This window comes from Antechinus flavipes, chromosome 2 (assembly GCF_016432865.1).
Source record: "Antechinus flavipes isolate AdamAnt ecotype Samford, QLD, Australia chromosome 2, AdamAnt_v2, whole genome shotgun sequence".
NCBI lineage: Eukaryota > Metazoa > Chordata > Mammalia > Dasyuromorphia > Dasyuridae > Antechinus > Antechinus flavipes.
Window position 1 is genome coordinate 213431071 of NC_067399.1, and position 20658 is coordinate 213451728.

A 20658-nucleotide genomic window follows, 5' to 3' on the forward strand; every position below is an offset into this window, starting at 1 on the left:
TTCTCTCTCTCCCCCTCCCCACCTCCTTCCCTGCTCTGTCTCTGTCTCTATCTCTCTTTGTGTTTTTGTCTGCCTATCTCTCTCTCTTTATCTGTCTCTTTTTCTTCTCTTTCTCTCTCTGGCTCTGTCTCCCTATCTCCCTATCTCTCTCTTTGTCTCTGCCTCTCTTTTTCTTCTCTCTTTTTCTCTCTCTGTCTAGGTCTCTGCCTCCAAAACTCCTGTCTCTCTTTCTCTTGTTCCCTCCCTTCCTCCCCCCATCTGTCTCTATCTCTCTTTGTTTTTATTACTGTCTGTGTCTCTCTATCTCTCTCTTTGTCTCTCTCATTCTTTCTCTCTCTCTCTCTCTCCTCGTCTCTGTTTCAGCCTCTGACTCTTTGTCTCTCTCTCTCTGTTTCTCTGCCTCTGTTGTGTGTGTCTGTCTCTGTCTCTCTCTGTCTGCCCCAGTGCTTAACACTCTGTGATTCCATGCAGGGGGCAGCGGGGCAGGGGGAAGGAGGGGGAATTCATTTCATCAATGAGTGCCATTTGGCTGAGAGTAAATGTTTTCTGGTCTTTCCACCAGGACTAGAATCATTCTACCCTAATAATGAGATGATGGAATACAGTTGGTCAGATATCTAATCACTGACACTGTTTACAAAATACATTGCAAGGAGGCAGCTAGCCTTGCCTCTGGTAAAAGAAAAAGCAGTTCTTTATTCTCACTGGGAGTGCAGAGACTGGAAGAGATAAGAATTTATCTAACTGAAATTGCTTTTGAATCCTGGATCCTACTCTGGATGGCCTCCTTGTTTGTGTTCTTCATCAGAGCTTAATCATATAGTATCCCTGAACTAGCCAAGAAAGAAAATAATGTGTTGTCTGGTCATTTTAATGGTGACCCCATTGGGGTTTTCTTGGCAAAGATACTGGCATGGTTTGACATTTCTTTCTCCAGCTCATTTTAAAATGAGGAAACTGAGGCACGCAGAATTAAATGACTTGTCCAGGATCACACAACTACTAAATGTCTGAGAATTTAAATTCAGGAAAATGAATCTTCCTGACTCTAGACTGAGATCTCTATTCACTGTACCATTCACTGCCAAAGAGAAAAAAATAACAATTTACTTTTCTGTAGCATTTTGCTTTTACAAAGTACTTTGCCTGTGTTATTTCTTTGAGTCCTACAACAACCCTATGAAGGAAGAAGAACAAGTATGTGCCCCATTTTAGAGAGGAGGAAACTAAGGTTCAAAAAGCTTTAGTGATTTACCTAAGCTCATATATGCTGGTACATGACGATTTGGGAATATACACACAGGTTAACAGTCTAGTGCCCTTTCTACCTTAGCATGTTAATTTTCAATACCTCACTCAGAGATGTTTATTGATCAATCACAAACAATTATTAAGGTCCTCGCATTTGCCATACACTATTTTAAATGCTGGGTATATACAAAGACAAAAGCTCTCAAGAAGCTTATATTCTACTAAGAAACTACAACATGCACACAGTTACTATATGTATTTCTAGAGGATGTGCATGTGTGTGTATTTTTGATAATTTATTTATTGGGGAATGGCTCTTATTTTTATAAATTTGACTCAGTTCCCTATATGTTTGAGAAATGAGGCCCTTATCAGGCAAATCTGCTTCAAAATTGTTTTCATAATTACTATTGTTAGCTACATTCCCCATCCTGTTTATTCTAATCTCGCTTTTCTTTCATCCTGTCCTTTACTTCTGATTGCTTTCTCTCCATATCTGTCCTTCCTTCTATCACCTTTACCCCTTCCCTTATCTACTTCTCCTCCTACTTTCCTGTAGATTAAAATGGATTTCTATACCCAATTAAGTGTGTTTGTTATTCCCTCTTTGAACCAATTCTGTAAGGCTCATTCCCCCTTCCCTCCCTCCTTCCTCTCCACAGTAAAAGCTTTCTCTTGCCTCTTTTATGGCAGATAATTTGTATGTGGGTGTGGGTGTGGGTGTTTTATATGAGAGGTTCTATATAGTGGTTAAAAATCCAATTTCTGGACATGTTCTCCTTGTTTACATTGAATTCCACTACAATCTGTGTTTAAACCTCACCTCTGACACATATTGCTTGCGTGTCAGATAAATCCCTTCCTTTCTCAATGCTCTGAGCTCGCCTCTGAGACTACAGGGATCACAGATGGTAATGATCTACACTGATATAGGGAATTTCAATGCCAATGAAATCAGTTCCAGTTCTATCCTGCTCCAGTCATTACCTTGTACACTTAGTCTAGGAATAATCATTCAAATGACAGCATGGTATAGTAGAAATGGGATTGGATGTGAGGTCAGAGATTATTGGTATTGTTTAATTGTTTTCAGTAGTATCTAATTCTTCATGACTCCATTTGGGGTTTTCTTGGCAAAGATACTGGAGTAGTTTTATCATTTCCTTCTCAGCCATTTTACAGATGAGAAAACTGAACAAATATGTTTAAGTGCCTTGTTCAAGGTCATACAATTAATAAGTGTCTGAGGTCAGATTTAAATTCAGATTTTCCTGACTCCGGGCTCAGCACTCTATGGAGGACCTGGGTTAAAATCCAATGCTGATACTGTCTGTGTGATAATGATCAAGTCATTTAACTTCCTTGAGCTTATACTATCAACATCCGATGACTCAAAGTGTGTTAAGAGCATCTGAGACTTAGAGCTCAAAAGGACATTGGAAGTCATCTAGTCTAAGCTCCTCATTTTACAGGTGAAGGAACTAAGTCCCCAGTCACACAGGTATACATCACCCAAGTTCTCGAGGGGACCTCAAGGACCATCAATTCTGACTCTCTGGTATTGCAGATGAGGAAACTGAGACCCTACCAGGAGAAGTGACATCCCTGAGCTAAATGCATGACCAATCAATGACACAGGAAGTCTTTATCTTGAGAAGAACATCTGCAAATGTCAAAGAAGACTAATATTAAAGCCCCGGACAAGCTAGTGCTTCTCAGCCTGCTGGGATGAGCTGTCAATGAAGCTAAATGGCTAGTTCTACTGGCAGGCAGAGGGTCTCCTCCCTCTGCTGGAACAAAAAAGCTGACAGTCTTCACCCTTTACTTGTACCATACATTTCAGAATTTAAAATTACATAGCTTATGTATATGTAATTGCATTTAATAGGAGCTGGAACACTTGGGGATACATGTAAAAAGTCAAATGAAAGACTGGCTGGAACAAGCAGCTATTAGATGAACTTAGCCAGTGTAATGAGTAAGACCACCAAGGCTGCTGATGGCTTAGGAGCTGGAGCCTGGATCCACAGGTACTAAAAGCTGCCGAGGCTAAATCTAAAAGTGGTCTCTTTTTAGATCACAGTTTCAGTCTACGTTAAATATAATTGTACATGTTGTCTTATATTTTGGGATCGTAATGAGACATGTATGGAAAAACAGCAAAATGTTGATTTTTCCATTTTTTAAAAAAATTACACTTTTCTGACCCCATGGTTACATGATAGAGCACCTCTGTTCTTTATTGAAGGTCTCTTTTCCAAACCATGTCAGAATACTTTCATTCTTTTGGAAGACTATCGTAGGTTTATCCTCCGTTCAGGGTGGCAAAGGAAATTCTCACAGTATAAAACATTCTTGGGGAGGTTTGGGGAGGAGAGGCAGTGTTTGTTTTTAAATGCAGATCTTTAGAATGTTGAAACTGGAATAGAGGTTTAGGGGGTGTCATACCCAGCTCCTTCACTCTATAAATAAGGCAACTGAGGCTGGAAAAGGAAGAATGTGTTCTCTCAGGTCATATACAAGTGTGTGCATCAGGGACAGAACTGTGGTTGCAAACAGGTCTTCAGCTTCCTAGCGGAATATCTTTCCCACACAGGCTGCCTCCTCTGCCCATCTGTGAAGGAAGTCTGTGGGATGACTCTGGCTGATACAAAGCCTGTATCACACACACACACACACACACACACACACCACACACACACACACACGAGCCCCTTAAAAGATTATCTCATCCAAAGTCCTCATTTCACAGCTGAAGAATGGGCACATATGGAATTGATGGATAATGGAGTGGATAGAGGAAAATCAGTGGCAGGGCTAATAAGGAGATCTTTCATGTCCCAATCTCTTAGATATGTCATAAACACATGAAGAAAATCACTGGGTACCAAAGATGAAGGGAGGAGGCTATAGGAAAGGGAACTTCTTCTCCCTGTGCAGAAACAAGGCAATGTCTGAGCAGCACCCCACAGATAACAAGTGCAGATCCAAAGGAAAGATCTGAAAAAACAGTCCCCATCCCACTCCTTTGCAGAGGGGATAGGTCCACAGACAGTATATAGAAACTGTAGAGAATTTAGTTTTGGGATATTAAGATTGATAATGTTTCCATTTTGATTTTGAGTTAGCTCTGCTTATTTTGAACTATTCTTTTGGAAGAAAATCTGATATTTGTAGAAAAATAATCTGGAATGATTTAACTTATAAAATTACATATTAAAATGAAATCATTGTCTTAAGAAGAAAAAATAGCATCTCTCTTTCATTGTCCTTTAAAATAATTCCCATCTCTAAATAAGGACTTACTTGCCATTTAGGGTCATATACTGCCAGTGTCTGTGAGCACAAATTCCAGCTCATGGACAGAATAACTTCAATATACCTGAAAAAGGCCAACAAGAAATCTGTGGAAATATTAGTTGGGGACCAATAATTCAATCAAATCCTACGAGCATTTTGTTAAACAATTAGTATATTCAGTGAACACCACTAAGTGAGAAGGATATTGAGATAAAACAAAAAACAGTCCTTGTTCTCTGGAATTTTCATTCTCCTAGAAATAAACAGATTTGTATATACATTATTATTTGAGGAGAGAGAAAGTATTAATAGTTAGAGCATTCCCTTCTCTAGTACCCCTTGAAGGATACTGGGGATTCTAAGGAGCAGAGATAAAAGGAGAGATTATTCAAAGCCTGGGTAAAGCCCATGTAGAAGCTTCAAGGTGTGTTTCCAGAAGAACAAGTAGACTACCTGGGCTGGAATAGAAAATATATGAATGGGGATAATGTGAAATAAATCTAAAAGGGTTAACTGGTTCTAGATTGTGAAAGACTTTAAGACCTAGGTAGAAGAGGTATATTTTTCTCCTAGAAAGAATGGAAGCCACTAAAGGTAATTGAGCAGAGGAACAACATAGAACTGTGTTTGGGGAAAGTAAATGTTGACAACAGGATAGAAAATGGATTGCAAAAGAAAGATATAAGAACTCCGGAGTCCATTTAAGAGACTGATCCAATATGCAGGCCCAAGGTGATGAAGAGATAGCATGAGTTGCTAGATAAAAACCAGTTGGATGAAGTAATTGTGGAGGCATAAATAATAATTCTTAGTAATTGATTTATATATAAGGAGTAAGAGAGAAAGAAGAATCAAAGACGGTTTTAACTAAGCTTGTGAACCTAGGTGACTAGAAGCATACTATTGTCCCCAACAGAAACGGAGTAAAATTTGAAGGAGGAATAGGAAGATTAGGTGGCCAGATAATGACTTCCATTTTGAATACATTGATTTTGAGATTCCTACAGAACATAAATTGGAGATTTTCAAAAGTCAAGCATTTAAGTGCAAGGTACCGTACTAAGTGCTTGACATATGAGACAGAGAAATTACATTATGCTTAAAGAAACTATCGAACACAAAATATCAGTATTAAACATGTGCTCCAAATAGCATAGCACCTAAGTTATAAAGAAACAATTAACTAAATTACAACACTAACAACAAAAATAATTTTTTTTGCACCCTAAACAGATAATTACATAATAATGGGAAGCAGACTTTAATTTCCTCTCTTTAACAGAGTGATAAACAAAGGGAAAACATGGAATAGAACAGTCTGTTAGAGAACTTAGAGCAAAAAAAAATATGCTGCCTTCTGAATGGAAACATATTTCTCAGCACTTTGATGGCACTTTTACAAACAGTTATGCTTGATTTGAACAGAGAAATTGAGAATAAATATAAAAAGTTAAGAGACATACATATCCTTTATAGTAAAAAATGCAAAAAAAAAAAAAAAGGCACACAAAAAACACAAGTCTAAATGGAGACCTAATGATGAAATATTAAATAAGAGGTTAGTCAAAGAGCAAATAATTGAAATAATAATTATGTTATAGAGAGTGATAAAGATAAGACAGCAATCTAAAGTTTCTGTGATGGAGCTAAATTAGTCTTTAGAGAAAAAACATATTACTACAACATACATTAATAAAATGGGAAAAAGAAATTAATGAATTTAATAATCATTTTTAAATTAGAAACTCCAAAATAAGCAGAAAATAGGGAATTTTTAAAATTAGAGAAATAAATAAGTTAGAAACCATAAAGACTATAGACTTGATAAACAAAAGTAAAAGCTCATTCCTCAAGATTACAAAATTGATAAAATTTCAGCTATACAATTAAAAAGAAAAGGGAAGATAACAAAATCAACAAAATAAAGGACAAGTAAAGTCACAGAAAAGCTCAAAAGAAATAAAAAAAATTTTTCTACTATGCACAATTATATATCAACAAAACTAAGCCAGACAAAAGAAATAAAGGACTTCCATCAAAAATATAAAAGTACCTAGACTAACAGAACATCAAATAGGGATCTTCAATAATACAGTCTTAGAAAAAGAAGTTGAAGGAGCTATCAAAGAAAAAAAGTCTTGGTCCTGATAGATTTAGAGGAAAATTCTATCAAATTTTAAAATAACAATCAGTACTATAAGAGTTATCAATACTACATAATTAATATCAGTACTATAAAATGTTTTCTCAAAAATTGAGTAAGTAGTTAATGAAAATACTTTAATAAAGCTAATAAAATCCTAATTATAATATATAATAGTTACTAGTACTATATAATTAATACATTCTTCTCAAAATTGATTAAGTACTTAATGAAAATTCTTTTTTGAAATTAACAAAATTCTAATACCTACGCAAGAAAGGATATAACAAAGAAGATCTATAAACCAATATCACAAGTAAATATAAATTTATGAATTTTCAGTAAAATCCTGTCAAACTAAAGCAATTTATCCAAGAAATAACTGATTATGACAAAATTGGATTTATACTAGTATGCAAAGAACATCAGAAACTAATCAACATATTAAAAACAAAAATATACCAAAAATCACATTTTCTTAATAAATGCAGGAAAAGCCTTTGACAAAAAATATACTCTAAAAAAACAAATAAAATTATAAGTGTAGAGGGATCTTCATTAATATTATTTTTTAAATCCATCTAAAATCAAAAGCAAGCTTCACATGTAATAGTATAGTCAGCCAATCATCAGTCACCTACTGTGTACAGGCACTGTGCTAAGTGCTAGAGATACAAAGAAAGGCAAGAGACTGTCCTACTTTCAAGAAGCTCAGGCATAGGAATATCTAATAAGATGGTCCCAATTTTCTAGTTGTTCAGTTGGTTCTAACTGAAACTAATTGTAGGGCTTTAAGTTTCTATTTGTTTTCTTCAATTCCATCTATTTTATGAATGACAACTTACAGAGTGAAAGAATACTGGATTAAGACACAGATGACCTAGTTTCTTTTAGTCCCTAACTAGCTATATGATCTTAAGGAATATTAAATAACCTTTCTGGGTTTCAGCCCCTTCGTTTGTCAAATGAGGAGACTGGAAAAGATGATCCCTAAAGTTCTTTTTAGCTCTGTGAATGTATACGATAATTGTGAGTATTTATTGTTTCCTATGTTATTAATTGTTCCTTGTTTCACCTAAAGATGAATGGGCATCATTTCTTATTTTTTTTATTTTTTAAAGCTTTTTATTTTCAAAACATATGTATGGATAATTTTTCAACACTGACCCTTGCATAACCTCATGTTTCAGATTTTCCTCTCCTTCCCCCCACTCTCTCCCCTAAATGGCAAAAAAAAAAAAATCCAATATATGTTATACATGTTAAAATATATGTTAAATCCAATATGTGTAAAAATATTTATAGAATTCTCTTGTAGGCACCATTTCTTAATGCAATTCTTCAGTTTCCAGTATGATCATGGACATAAAATTAGAAATAACTTTAGAAGTGATCTTCTTCACCTTCTCCCACTTTGCAAATGAGGCATTTGAGGTCCACAGAGGTTAAGTGTTATGCCCATGATTGTATGAGTAGTATTATGACAGGAGGGGAATTTAAGCCCAAATCCAGTATTCTTTATATTACATCATTCTATTTTCATTCCTAAAACAAAAATGTTTATTAAATAATCTTTAAATTTTCCTCCAATTTGGATTTTCCATGACTTCCACACTTTATTGTTCCTAATAAGTTATAGAACAGAGAGAAAGGTCCATGCAAACTTCCACCTTTCTTATTATAGAGGAAGTGATTGTGTATTTGAAGTAGCCAACTCATGCTGTAAAATAAACATAGTACATACTCTGTGAGTCATACTATCAGTTCCTTTTATGACCATTTTGCTTGAGTTTCTAGTTATTATTAGTCTTTCTAGAAACTGTATGTTTAAGGTAATCTCAAGGGAGATTTTTTTAAAAAAGAAATTGTTCATTCCCTTTCTTATTCCCATTATATGTCAACACTAAGCAAAGTTGTCAATCACTGTAAAATGTCAATCACTTTAAGGTATCAATCAATCTGACTTTTCTACTAGAAAACTCAGATAAGATTTAACATAATTCTTCATATACCTCACAAATAATACAGGGTAGATGGCCTGGCTGGTGAACAGATAGGAAGTCATTTTATTCCCTCCTTCTCCTTTCCTTCCTCTGAATTCATTTCTCCCTGGGGACATGACTTTCTCTCCAACTACTCCCTTCTGAGGGGATATAATTTTCTTTCATATTCAGCAGAGTAGCCAGAGGAAATTTGCTTATTTCATCCCAACCAGTCACTGACTGAAGCAATTACTGACTCTCTTTAATCCTAGGGGAATCACCCCAGTGAACACAATGAGAAATTGTTAATCAATAAATTCTCTCTTTCCCTTTGAATTCAAAAGCCCAACTAGCAGGTATTGGCAAAACAGTAAAGTCTCAGTCCCTTTCCGGGTCCCAATTAGCTACCTACCCCTTAATGCTACATCAGAGCAATGGTATGCATAATTAACCATGGTTATAAAAGTAAAGGTTTTAAAGTAAGATACACTTATAAAATTCTAAACATCTTAGTTAGCCACTAAGAGGGACAGGCAGAACTTCTGCCCAGAAACAGTGAGGTTAAGGAGAAGCTGAATAAAAAGCAAATAAGAAAAGGAAGAATTTTTCCTTAGGAGGGTGGAAAGAAGCTCCTCACTAACATAGACCTTCCTTGTCTTTGCTGAAATCATTCTTCTGCCTCCCTGCCTTGGTGTTCTATGCTACAATCACCTTAACCATTTTTCTCTCTCCATTGTCCTCCAGTGAAAGGTCATTTCTCATGTGGGAACATGCTCTTTGAGTGTCCAAACTTCTCTGACCATAGTGTCTCATGGCTGGCTGCCTTGCCATTCTAGCAATCCGCTGCTCCCTCAAGGACAGAATTTTTCTCCCAACCCTAACCAAGGGACTTTCCTCACATCCTCTGGAAGAAATTTAAGACAAAAGTATCTGTACCCCATTCATCTCGGACCTCCATTCCCAGCAATCTCTGTAAAGGAGCATCCTATAATGGTCTCACCTGTTTCCATGGTGATAATCCTCTGATAAGGTCCTGGAGACAAAGAAAGCTCTCCTTACCCAAGACTTTGACACTGCTAAATAGTTCAACATTTGGAAATGAAATGGTTTTAGCAGTAGAAACAACAGGAAAGAAACCTTACCATGCTCCTTGCTACCAACACCTTAGGGACCACGGAACCTTTCCATATACCCTAATGTTAAAACTTTGTATACTCTTGTCTTCTCCTTTAAAAAGATGAACTCCTTGAGAAAAGAAACCATCCGGCTTTTCTATTTGTATCCCTTTTCTATTTTTTCTCTCTCTTAGCACAGTGCTTTACCATATACTAAGCATTTGGCAAATGTTTTTTCATTTATTCGGGCATTAAATTCTGCTGGGCTCTGACCTAGCCAGAACACATTTGGAGTGTTATATGCAGGTCTGGGAGCCATATTTTTGGAAGGACATTGACAAGCTGGAGAGCATACAATGAAAAGTAAATGAGATAGCCAAGAGCCAAGACTATGTTATATGATGGTCACTTAAAGGAATTGTACCGACCAAACAGATGTACCTGAGGAAGATCCCACCCTCTCCAGTAAAACACCTGGTTCTTTTCGGCATCCCTATACTGCTCTGATTCATGAAACACAGCAAATTCAAAAGATTCACTTATGAAATTGGTGAAAATTTAAGGAGCAGCATCTCACTGGACATGTATAGGGAGCCAGAATGATAGAGTAGAGAGAGTGCTGGATTTGAATATATTAAAACTCTGACTTTCCCACTTACTATGTGACCTTGGGAAACATCATTTCACTTTCCTGATCTTGGTTTTTTTCATCTATAAAACAAAGGGGTAGGATTATGAGCTCAGAAGTCTTTTCCAGTTTTAAATCTATGAACTTATGAAATGTGAATATGTAGCCTGGAAAACAGAATACTTAGTGCATCATGATAGCAGTCTTCAGCTATGTCAAGTATGTCTGGGGATACAGGAATTCATCTTCTTCTGCTTTATTCCCAGAAGACAGAACTAAAAACAGATAGAGGCAGATTTAGATTTGAGTAACATAAGGAAAAAATCCCTAACAACTATCCAGGTAGAATGAGCTATCCTAGGAGATAGCAGCTGCTTCTCACTAGACATTTTGAAATAAGTTCTTGTCAGGAAGATTTTAAAGGGGATGCAAGTTTAGATATGGTCTGACCTAAAGCCATGTTATCAAGTGGTAGATATCAAAACCATTTGATACTGACTAAGAAACAGAGTAATGAACCAGTGGGATAGGTTAGGCTCACAAGACACAATACTCAATGACTATAATAATCTAGTGTTTGATAAACCCAAAAACTACAGCTTCTAGGATAAGAACTCACTATTTGACAAAAATTTCTGGGAAAACTGGAAAATAGTATGGCAATGACCACCATCTAACATCCCATATCGAGATAAAATCAAAACAGATTCATAATTTAGATATAAAGGGTGATACTATAAGCAAATTAAGAAAACAAGGGATATTCTACCTCTCAGATCTGTGAGAAGGGAGGAATTTATGACTAAAAAAGTTCTAGAGAACATTATGAATTACAAAATGGATAATTTTTATTATATTAAATTAAGGAGTTTTTACACAAACAAACCAATGCAGCCAAGATTAGGGGAATTAGAAAGCTGAAGGAAAAAAAATTAAAGTCAGTATTTCTGAAAAAACCCTCAATTATAAAATATGTAGAAAAATATCACAAGATATGAGCAGACAATATTCAGATGAAGAAATTAAAGCCATTTCTAGCTATATGAAAAAGTGCTCTAAAACACTATTGATTAGAGAAATACAAATTAAGACAACTCTGAAGTACCACTTCATATTTCTCAGATTGACTAAAATGACAGAAAAGGATAATGGAGGGAATGTGAGAAAACAGGGACACTAATGCATTGTTGACAGAGTTGTGAATTGATCCAACCATTCTAGAGAGCAATTTGGAATTATGCCCAAAGGGCTATAACACTGTGCATATTCTTTGATCCAGCAGTGTCTCTACTGGATCTGTATCCCAAAGAAATCATGAAAGAGGAAAAGTTACCCATATGTACAAAAAATGTTTGTAGCAACTCTCTTTTTGTAGTGGCAAGGAACTAGAAATTGGGGAATGGCTGAATAAGCTATGATATATGAATGTAATGGAATATTATTGTTCTATAAAAAATGATGAGCAGGATGATTTCAGAAAGGCCTGGAGAGATTTACATGACCTGAGTGAAATTAGCAGAACCAAGAGAACAGTGTACATAGCAACAAGATTATACGATAATCATCTGTGATGGATTTGGCTTTTTTCAACAATGAGGCGATTCAATGCAATTCCAATAGACTTGGGATGGACAATGCCATTTGCATTCAGAAAGAGAACTATGGAGACTGAATATGGATCAAAGTGTAGTTTTTTCACCTTTCTTTCATTATTGTTGTTTAATTGGGTTTTTTTTTTCCTTTCTTGAGTGTGTGTGTGTATGTGTGTGTGTGTGTGTGTGTATTTTAATAGCTTTTTATATACAAAACACATGCATGGGTAATTTTTCAATACTGACCCTTGCAAAAACTTCTGTTTCAACTTTTCCCCTCCTTTCCTCCATCCCCTCCCCTAAATGGCAGGCAATCCCATACATGTTAAATATGTTAAAGTATATGTTAAACACAATATATGTGTACATATTTATATAGTTATCTTGCTATACAAGAAAGATCGGATTTAGAAAGAAGGTAATAATAACCTGAGAAGAAAAAAACAAAAATGCAAGCAAACAATAACAGAAAGAGTGGAAATGGTATGTTGTGGTCCATACTCATTTCCCAGTGTTCTTTCTCTGGGTGTAGCTGGTTCTGTTCATTACAGATCAGTTGGAACTGATTTGGATCCTCTCATTGTTGAAGAGAGCCATGTCCATCAGAATTGATCCTCATACAGTATTGTTGTTGAAGTTTACAATGATCTCCTGGTTCTGCTCATTTCACTTAGCATCAGTTCATGTAAGTCTCTCCAAGCCTCTCTGTATTCATCCTGCTGGTCATTCCTTACAGAACAATAATATTCCATAACATTCTTATACCATAATTTACTCAGCCATTCTCCAATTGGTGGGCATCCCTTCAATTTTCAGTATCTAGCCACTACGAAAAGGGCTGCCTCTTGTGTTTTTTTTTAAATCTGATTTTTCTTATACAGCATGACAAATACGGAAATATGTTGAAAAGAATTGCACATACTTAACCTATATCAGATTGCTTACAAAATGGAAAGGGGGGAGGTAAGAGAGGGAGAGAGAAAAATTTCGAACACAAAGATTTACAAAGGTGAATGTTGAAAACTATCTTTACATGTCTATTTGGAAAAATAAAATACTATTAAAATATATAGTCTGAACCAGATAGCCTCTAAGGCCCCTTCCAAATCTGAGATTCTTAGATTCTTCTATCTATTTCCATCTCTACTTCTCAAAAATCTGGATTTCTTTCAGAGTTCAATTTACATCCAATCTCTGAGAGGTCATCTGTGATTCCACAATTGTTAATACTCTCATTCAGCTCAAGTTTCCTTATGCTATTCTTGCATATTGTTTCCCACTTTACCATATCACAGTAGAATGTAAGCTTCATAAAGGCAGGGAGTCTTTCATTCTTTCTTAGTAAGATGCCTTGCACATAAGAAGTGCATAATCACTGTTTGTAAAATTGAATGTGACAACAGAATATGTTGTAAGAATGATCATCAATTTTATAATCTCTGGGCCTGGCATATAATAGGTTCTTATTTTTTTAATTGAGTAGAAAAAAATGTTATAACAAGTCAAATTAAGTCATGCCAGATATTATGTTAATGGCTTGGACTATAAATGTATGCAGAAATAGATAGTCCCTTCCTTCAAGGAGCTTACATTCTAATGAAAAAAGACAATATATAAAAGTAATTTAAAAGCTAAAAAAAGTTGGGGGAGAGAGTGATAAGGGAAGAGGGCAGAAAAAGTATAGTAGAGAATATCTACAAGGTTAGTAATGGACACAGGAAAAGAATAAAGACATGGCTGGTTTCCATACTTTCCTTTAAAATAGATGTTCTGGAAGGAACTGATTAATCATTGAAAAGGGTCACAGGGCCTGTAAGAAGGTCAGCGATGAAGCAAATGTTCAGGGTGAGTATCACGAGCTCCTTTGTATCTCCAGTGCCTTGAAATGAATGTTTGTTTAATTGAGTAGTAGGATGTACTATAATATCTTTGTAATCCACAATGCGTTGCACATAGTAAGAATTAAATGAATGCCTGTCAGACCAAACCATAATTTAATGGCTGCCAGTGGTTTTAAGTGACTTCTACTAACTCTGTGTGTTCGTTCCTGAGTCTGAAATAATTTCTCATTTCCCTTTTCCATCAAAGGCACTGTTTAATTTCTTTATTGGCAGCACATTTTCCTAAGTTTTGTTTCTTTCTCTAACACAGAAATGACCCTTCCATGGAATTTAACCTCAAGACTCATGTGGATTCCAAGGATCTGAAGGCAGCCATAGAGAAAATTTCTCAGAAAGGCGGGCTTTCCAATGTGGGTATGTGGTCTATGGTTAGTGTAATTGTAACCTTTCTGCTAGGGAAACAGGAAGAGATTTTCCTCTTTAGTTTCCTTTTGCTCTTCAAAACAGGAGATGATGGAGGTAAAGGGGAGGTTCAGGTGGCAGAATGGAATAGTAATTTATAAAGGAATCATTCCCTTCCTGCCCCATCATTCATCCAAACATATATCCTTTAATTCTGAATTTTGAGCATGACTTCAGTGGGCCAATGCATGAGTCATTTCAATGTACATACTATAGGTTTCATCCAGAGTGATCTTTGAAGAAAAGAAAGGATTTGGGGATGGGTTATTTTGGTTCCGTGTCTGATTGTTTCACAAGTATAGCAAGTTTATCAGCAACAAATTTAATCCTTTTGCCATTCTAACCCCTGCCCCCATTGCCCTGGACTACTTCTAAGCATCTTATTTTGAGTTGATCACATAGGATGATACCAGGTGGATATTCTGGTGTCAATAAATTTTTACAACTATAGGGAAATTTCATTTACTCCAATTTCAATAATTGCACATTTGTGACAGTTTGAACACAGACTGGGAGAATAGAGATAGTCTGGAAAAGTATGAAGACAAGAAGTCAGGAGACTTGGGTTTGGGGCCTGATCGTATAGTCATCATGTCCTCATTTGTTAGGTGAGGAAGCTGAGCTAAGTCCTCTCAATGGATCTTCCTGACTTTTACTTCCTATGATTTAAAAACTGGGAGAAAGATTCCCCAGCTAAGTGAATCTTCATTGAGTTTAAAATTACTTAAAAATGGCAGCCAGAGGGAACTTTAGAAAGCTAGTGAGCAAACTAAGGCCTAGAGAAAGGAAGCAAGGTGATCTTTAATTTTGAGAGGGACTCTCCTGCCATCTCTTCTCCACTAATTTCAAATTAATGAGTTTTTAACCTGTTAATTGGATTGTAGTATTTTCAAAAGGGAAATTCCATGGTCTACCACAAATCAACTTTGAGTTAGTAACTTCTAGAGAGTTGCTTGGATTCACAATAAAATGATTCAGCCAGAGTTATACAGCTAATTAGCTTAAGAGATAGAATGTAAACTCTGGTATTATCACAAGCCAAGCCCACTATCCATATGCCATGCTTCTTTGAGCACTACTTTAAAAAAGCACTTTATACAAACCGCTTCTTCTTTAGATGAGATAATAATTATAAAGCACTTAGCACAATGACTGATACATGGTAAACACTACATGCATATTTTTATCATTATAATTCTTGTTGTTATTATTGCTGTTATTATAATTATTACAGGCCGGGCCCTTTCTTTTGTTACCAAAAACTTCTTTTCCAATGCCAATGGAAACAGAGGGGGAGCTCCCAATGTGGCCATAGTGATGGTAGATGGTTGGCCCACAGATAAGGTGGAGGAGGCTTCAAGACTCGCCAGAGAATCCGGAATCAACATTTTTTTCATCACCATTGAAGGTGCTGTTGAAAATGAGAAGCAGAATGTGATAGAGCCCAACTTTGTGAACAAGGTATTAGCCCAGAAAATAAATCTAAATTTCACATGCTTTTATGTCCTTCCAAGAGAGGACATGGCTTAGTATTTTGCTTCAGTTCCTGGAGCACAGAGAGTGGACCAGATGCAACTCTGACAGTAATCTCCTAAGGCAGTTATGGGGAATTCCTCTAGTACTACAAACCTCCCTTAAAGTAGTTATCTCACAAACATATATAGAATATAGCATTCCTTGTTGAAATAGAATGAAACACAAAGACCAAAGGAAAATGTCTACATGTGGACACATAATCTCTCTATTGATATCAAGGTCTCTCTAGGGAATACAGATCCCAGGACCCACAGTGACTTTCATATAATGAGCAACAGTATTTAAGGATGGTACACACCACAAAATAAATGTATTGACAGGAAAATTCCATTGGCAAAGAAAAACATATATACATGAGTTTATTATTTTTTAAAATTATAGTTTACATTTATATAATATTTTCATCATTCAATCAATCAACTCAGGGTAATTGGGTAGCACAATGGAGAGAGGATTGGACATAATGCCAGGAAGATCTGAATTCAAATCCTGCCTTAGACACTTACTAGTTGTGTGACCTTAAATTAATCTCTCAGTCTCCACTTCTACATCATCAAAATGTAGATAATAATAGCTCTCAAGGTTGTTGTAAGAATCAAATGAAACAACGTGTAGAGTAATTGCAAATCTGTAAAGCAATGTTGAAACAATATTGATTACTATTGTTTATTAAGCATTTAGTATATACCAGGCCCTACTTTACGTGCAAGAAATGCAAAGACAAAAACAAACAATACAAGTCCCTGGGGGAACTAATGGGTTATCAAGGAAATTGCCCACACACTTAAAAGTAAATTATATATGTGTATGTGTGTGCATGTATATGTACACACATGTGTATGTATATATATATATGTAGATATGTGTGTGTGTATATGGAATGTATATGTGTGTATGGAAAATACAAAGTAATTTCAGGGAGTGCTAGCAGCTAGAGTATATCACTGAAAGCTTCATGCAAGAGGTAGTACTTGAGCTTTCAAGAAACAAAAAGTATTCTGAGAGATGGAGGTGAGGAGGGAGTTTATTCTTGGCATAGGACTCAGCCAGGACAAAGTCATGGAGCTCCATTTTTCAAGGAGCAGCATGTAGTCTCTTCTGGCTACAATATAGGAAGGGAAATAATAGGAAATATATTTGGGAAGGTAAACTGAAGCCAGATTACAAAGGACTTAAAACGCTTCCCAGGACAGTTTACATTCTATCCAAGAGGCAAAAAGGGACTCATCAGGGAAATGACATGGTTAGTCTTGTGCTTTCAGTAATATCACTGGCAGCTATATATAGGCTAGATTGGAGTGGGGAAAAGTCTGAGGTAGGGAGGCTGATTAGGAGGCTATTGCATAATCTGGCTCTGAGGCAAATAGTATAAGAACTGTTGTCCTCATTTTATAGAAGAAAACAAATGCTCAGATAAATTAAATGATTTATTCACTATCACAAAAATATTTAGTATCAGAACTTGGATTCAGAATGAGATCTTCCAATTCTATGGTCAATACTTTTTCTGCTCCAAAACACAACCCCCTTATTTTACATACTAGAGTAAGTTCCAAATAATGCCCAAAGAGATTTATGTTCAATGAAATTATCAATAGTAATTCATAATTATCAATAGATCCAGCTGAATCTCCCACTGACTTTCATATGGACCAGGAAAAAATGATCTTTCAAAAGAATGTTTTTAAAATAGCATTCCTCACAACATTTTGATAGCTCATGCTTAGGCAGCACTTTACCATTACAAAGTACTTTTTGCTAATGACCTTATTGATGCTCACAAAAAAAATCTGTGTAGCATTTTCCCTATATTATAGACATAGCCTCTGTCACAAAGCCTATGGATATGGAATTTTCTCCTTGTTGCTGAGAGTGAATGCCCTACCCAAGCTCTGGCATTCACCAGCCCCCTGAGGATTCTTCAAGTTTCAAGTCTTCTTCAGGATTCTTCAATAAACAAATTGTTTCAGACACTTCTGGCTTCCCACTTCAAAAGGGAAAGATGGAAGAGGTCAACCCTACTTCAGGTTGCTAAGGGAAAAGACTCTTAAAAAACATGAGAACAGGTGACAGTCTCCATCACATCCCTAACCCCTGCTACATCCAACTTCATGGATTTTTTCCCTTAGGAGAGATCTAGCACTCTTTTGGTTGAGCTGACTTATCTTACTACTAATGGGAGAGATCCTTCATGCTGCCTTGTTTGATTTACATTCTCCTTTGTATACCTCCTCTGATTTTAGTTTTGCTAAAATTTGGATAAGTTCTGTGCCATTTCCCATTTATGTTCATTGTAAAACTGGTATTTAGTGGGGAAAGGATCAAGCCTTGAATATAGAATTTGGAATTTCCTTTCTCCCAATAAGATAAAGAGATCAGAAATTAGATTGAACATTATAATTTCCCCCCATACTAATAATATTTAAAGGAGAAGACAAATAAAAGTCTATCTTGGTATTTCTTCTCTCTTAGGAGAACAAAATGGCCTCTGGTCCTCAACATTCTGTTTCTCCTCCTGGAAGGAATTAAAGTTTCCATTGGGTAAAGGTGGGAAGACCAGGCCAGAATTTTTTCTATTTGCTCTCTTAAATAACATTAGATTAGAAAGATGTAATAGGGTTCAGTCTGACTCTGATCTCTTTGTCTTTATTGAGGGCAGGAGGGAACCCCAAATCCTTTTCCCACCAAATACCAGTTCCACAAGGAACACAAATGATGAATAGCAAAGAAATCCTTTTATCTGTATTACAGCAAAACAGAAATCGGAGAAGGTATACCTAGGAATGAAGGCCTCTCCCATTGGGAATGAGGAATAGTTTTAGATCTAACCTAATGGAAAACTCCGTGAAGTTTCTAGTAAAGCAAGCTGGAGGTAGGGACATGATGGAGAGAGAGCCAGCCCCTCTCATGTTTTTCAGTCTTTTCCTTCAGCAACCTGAAATAAGGATGGTCTCTTTCATCTTGTCTCTTAAAGCAAGAAATCCAAAGTCCCCAAAGAGATTTTTTTAAAGAATCCTGGAGAACATTTGAAGCTTTAAGATTCCCATAGAGGACGGGGAAGGCTAGAGCTCTCCCACTCTCACCAACCGCTCATCCCTGATACAGGGCAGGAAAAAAGGCCATCCTGATGGGCTTTGGGATGGAGTCACATAAACCTCCAGAGGACTTGCTTAGGACCTCTGGGATTAAGATGGATGAAAGATTAGGCATTTTGGCGGGAAGCGAAAGGGAGATACTTTTGGAGACTGAGTCACTGCCCACGCACTGCGGCGGAGAGCCGGCGGGACGAGGTGCTGGTGGAGTAGGAGGCCGTGAAGCTGGGAAGGGATGGTGGTCCCTAAAGGAAAACGTGTAGGAGGGAAAAACAGAAGATCTCCCCCGTGTCCCAGAAGGGTTGCTGACTGATCGCCCAGTGACTGGGCTCATTTAAGGTCCAAGCATACGTGTGTCCTTCCAGGCTGTCTGCAGACAAAACGGCTTCTATTCCTTCAATGTGCCGAGCTGGTTCAGCCTCCATAAGATCGTGCAACCCCTGGTGAAACGGGTCTGCGACACCAACCGCCTGGCCTGCAGCAAGACCTGCTTAAACTCGGCCGACGTGGGCTTCGTCATCGACGGCTCCAGCAGCGTGGGCACCGGGAACTTCCGCACCCTGCTCCAGTTTGTTGCCAACCTCAGCAAGGAGTTTGAGATTTCGGACACGGACACGCGCATCGGGGCTGTGCAGTACACCTACGAGCAACGGCTGGAGTTTGGGTTTGATAAGTACGGCACCAAGCCAGATCTCCTGAACGCCATCAAGCGGGTCAATTACTGGAGTGGCGGGACCAGCACGGGAGCCGCCATCAACTACGCCTTGGAACACCTCTTCAAAAAATCCAAGACCAACAAAAGAAAATTAATGGTCCTCATCACAGACGGCAGATCCTATGACGACGTACGAGTACCGGCCATGGCTGCTCATCAAAACGGTAAAGCCGCTTTAGTCCTTCCGGGGAAGGGTAGTGGGACCTGGGTAGGCAGCGCGCTGGCCCTGGATTCCCTGGGGTCTCCGAAACGTGTTGCTTATGTCACTTACCCTCTCAGCGAGGTGTCTGGGGGTCCCGGCCCGCTGGTGGTCCGGCAGAGGGTGCGCTGGCCCTGAATTCCCTGGGGTCTCCGAATTGCCTATGTCACTTACCCTCTCAGCTAGGTGTCTGGGGGTCCCGGTCCGCCGGTGGTCCAGCGGAGGGCGCGCTGGCCCTGGATTCCCTGGGGTCTCCGAAACGTGTTGCCTATGTCACTTACCCTCTCAGCTAGGTGTCTGGGGGTCCCGGTCCGCCGGTGGTCCAGCGGAGGGCGCGCTGGCCCTGGATTCCCTGGGGTCTCCGAATTGCCTATGTCACTTACCCTCTCAGCGCTCTAGGCGGTGTCTGGGGGTCCCGCCCGCTGGTGGTCCGCGGAGGGCGCGCTGGCCCTGGATTCCCTGGGGTCTCCGAATTGCCTATGTCACTTACCCTCTCAGCGCTCTAGGCGGTGTCTGGGGGTCCCGGCCCGCTGGTGGTCCGGCGGAGGGCGCGCTGGCCCTGGATTCCCTGGGGTCTCCGAATTGCCTATGTCACTTAACCTCTCAGCGAGGTGTCTGGGGGTCCCGGCCCGCTGGTGGTCCGGCGGAGGGCGCGCTGGCCCTGGAGACCAGAAGACCTAAATTCCGATCTGGCCTCAGGCACTTATTGGCTGTGTGAGCCTGGGCATTCACTTTGCCCGGGTTTCCTCATCTATAAAATAGGGGAAATAATATCACCTACCTCCCTTTGTTGTTTTAAGGC

General features: G+C 38.1%; 1 protein-coding gene across 1 annotated transcript in view; it reads left to right on the top strand.

Annotated features, from left to right (window-relative positions):
• VIT (vitrin) overlaps window positions 1–20658 on the top strand; it is a 131320-nt gene that overhangs the window by 103296 nt on the left and 7366 nt on the right. The window contains exons 11-13 of the mRNA XM_051976143.1: window positions 14163–14266; window positions 15549–15775; window positions 19308–19821. Coding sequence (XP_051832103.1) covers window positions 14163–14266; window positions 15549–15775; window positions 19308–19821 — 845 coding nt within the window. The remainder of the gene's footprint in view (window positions 1–14162; window positions 14267–15548; window positions 15776–19307; window positions 19822–20658) is intronic.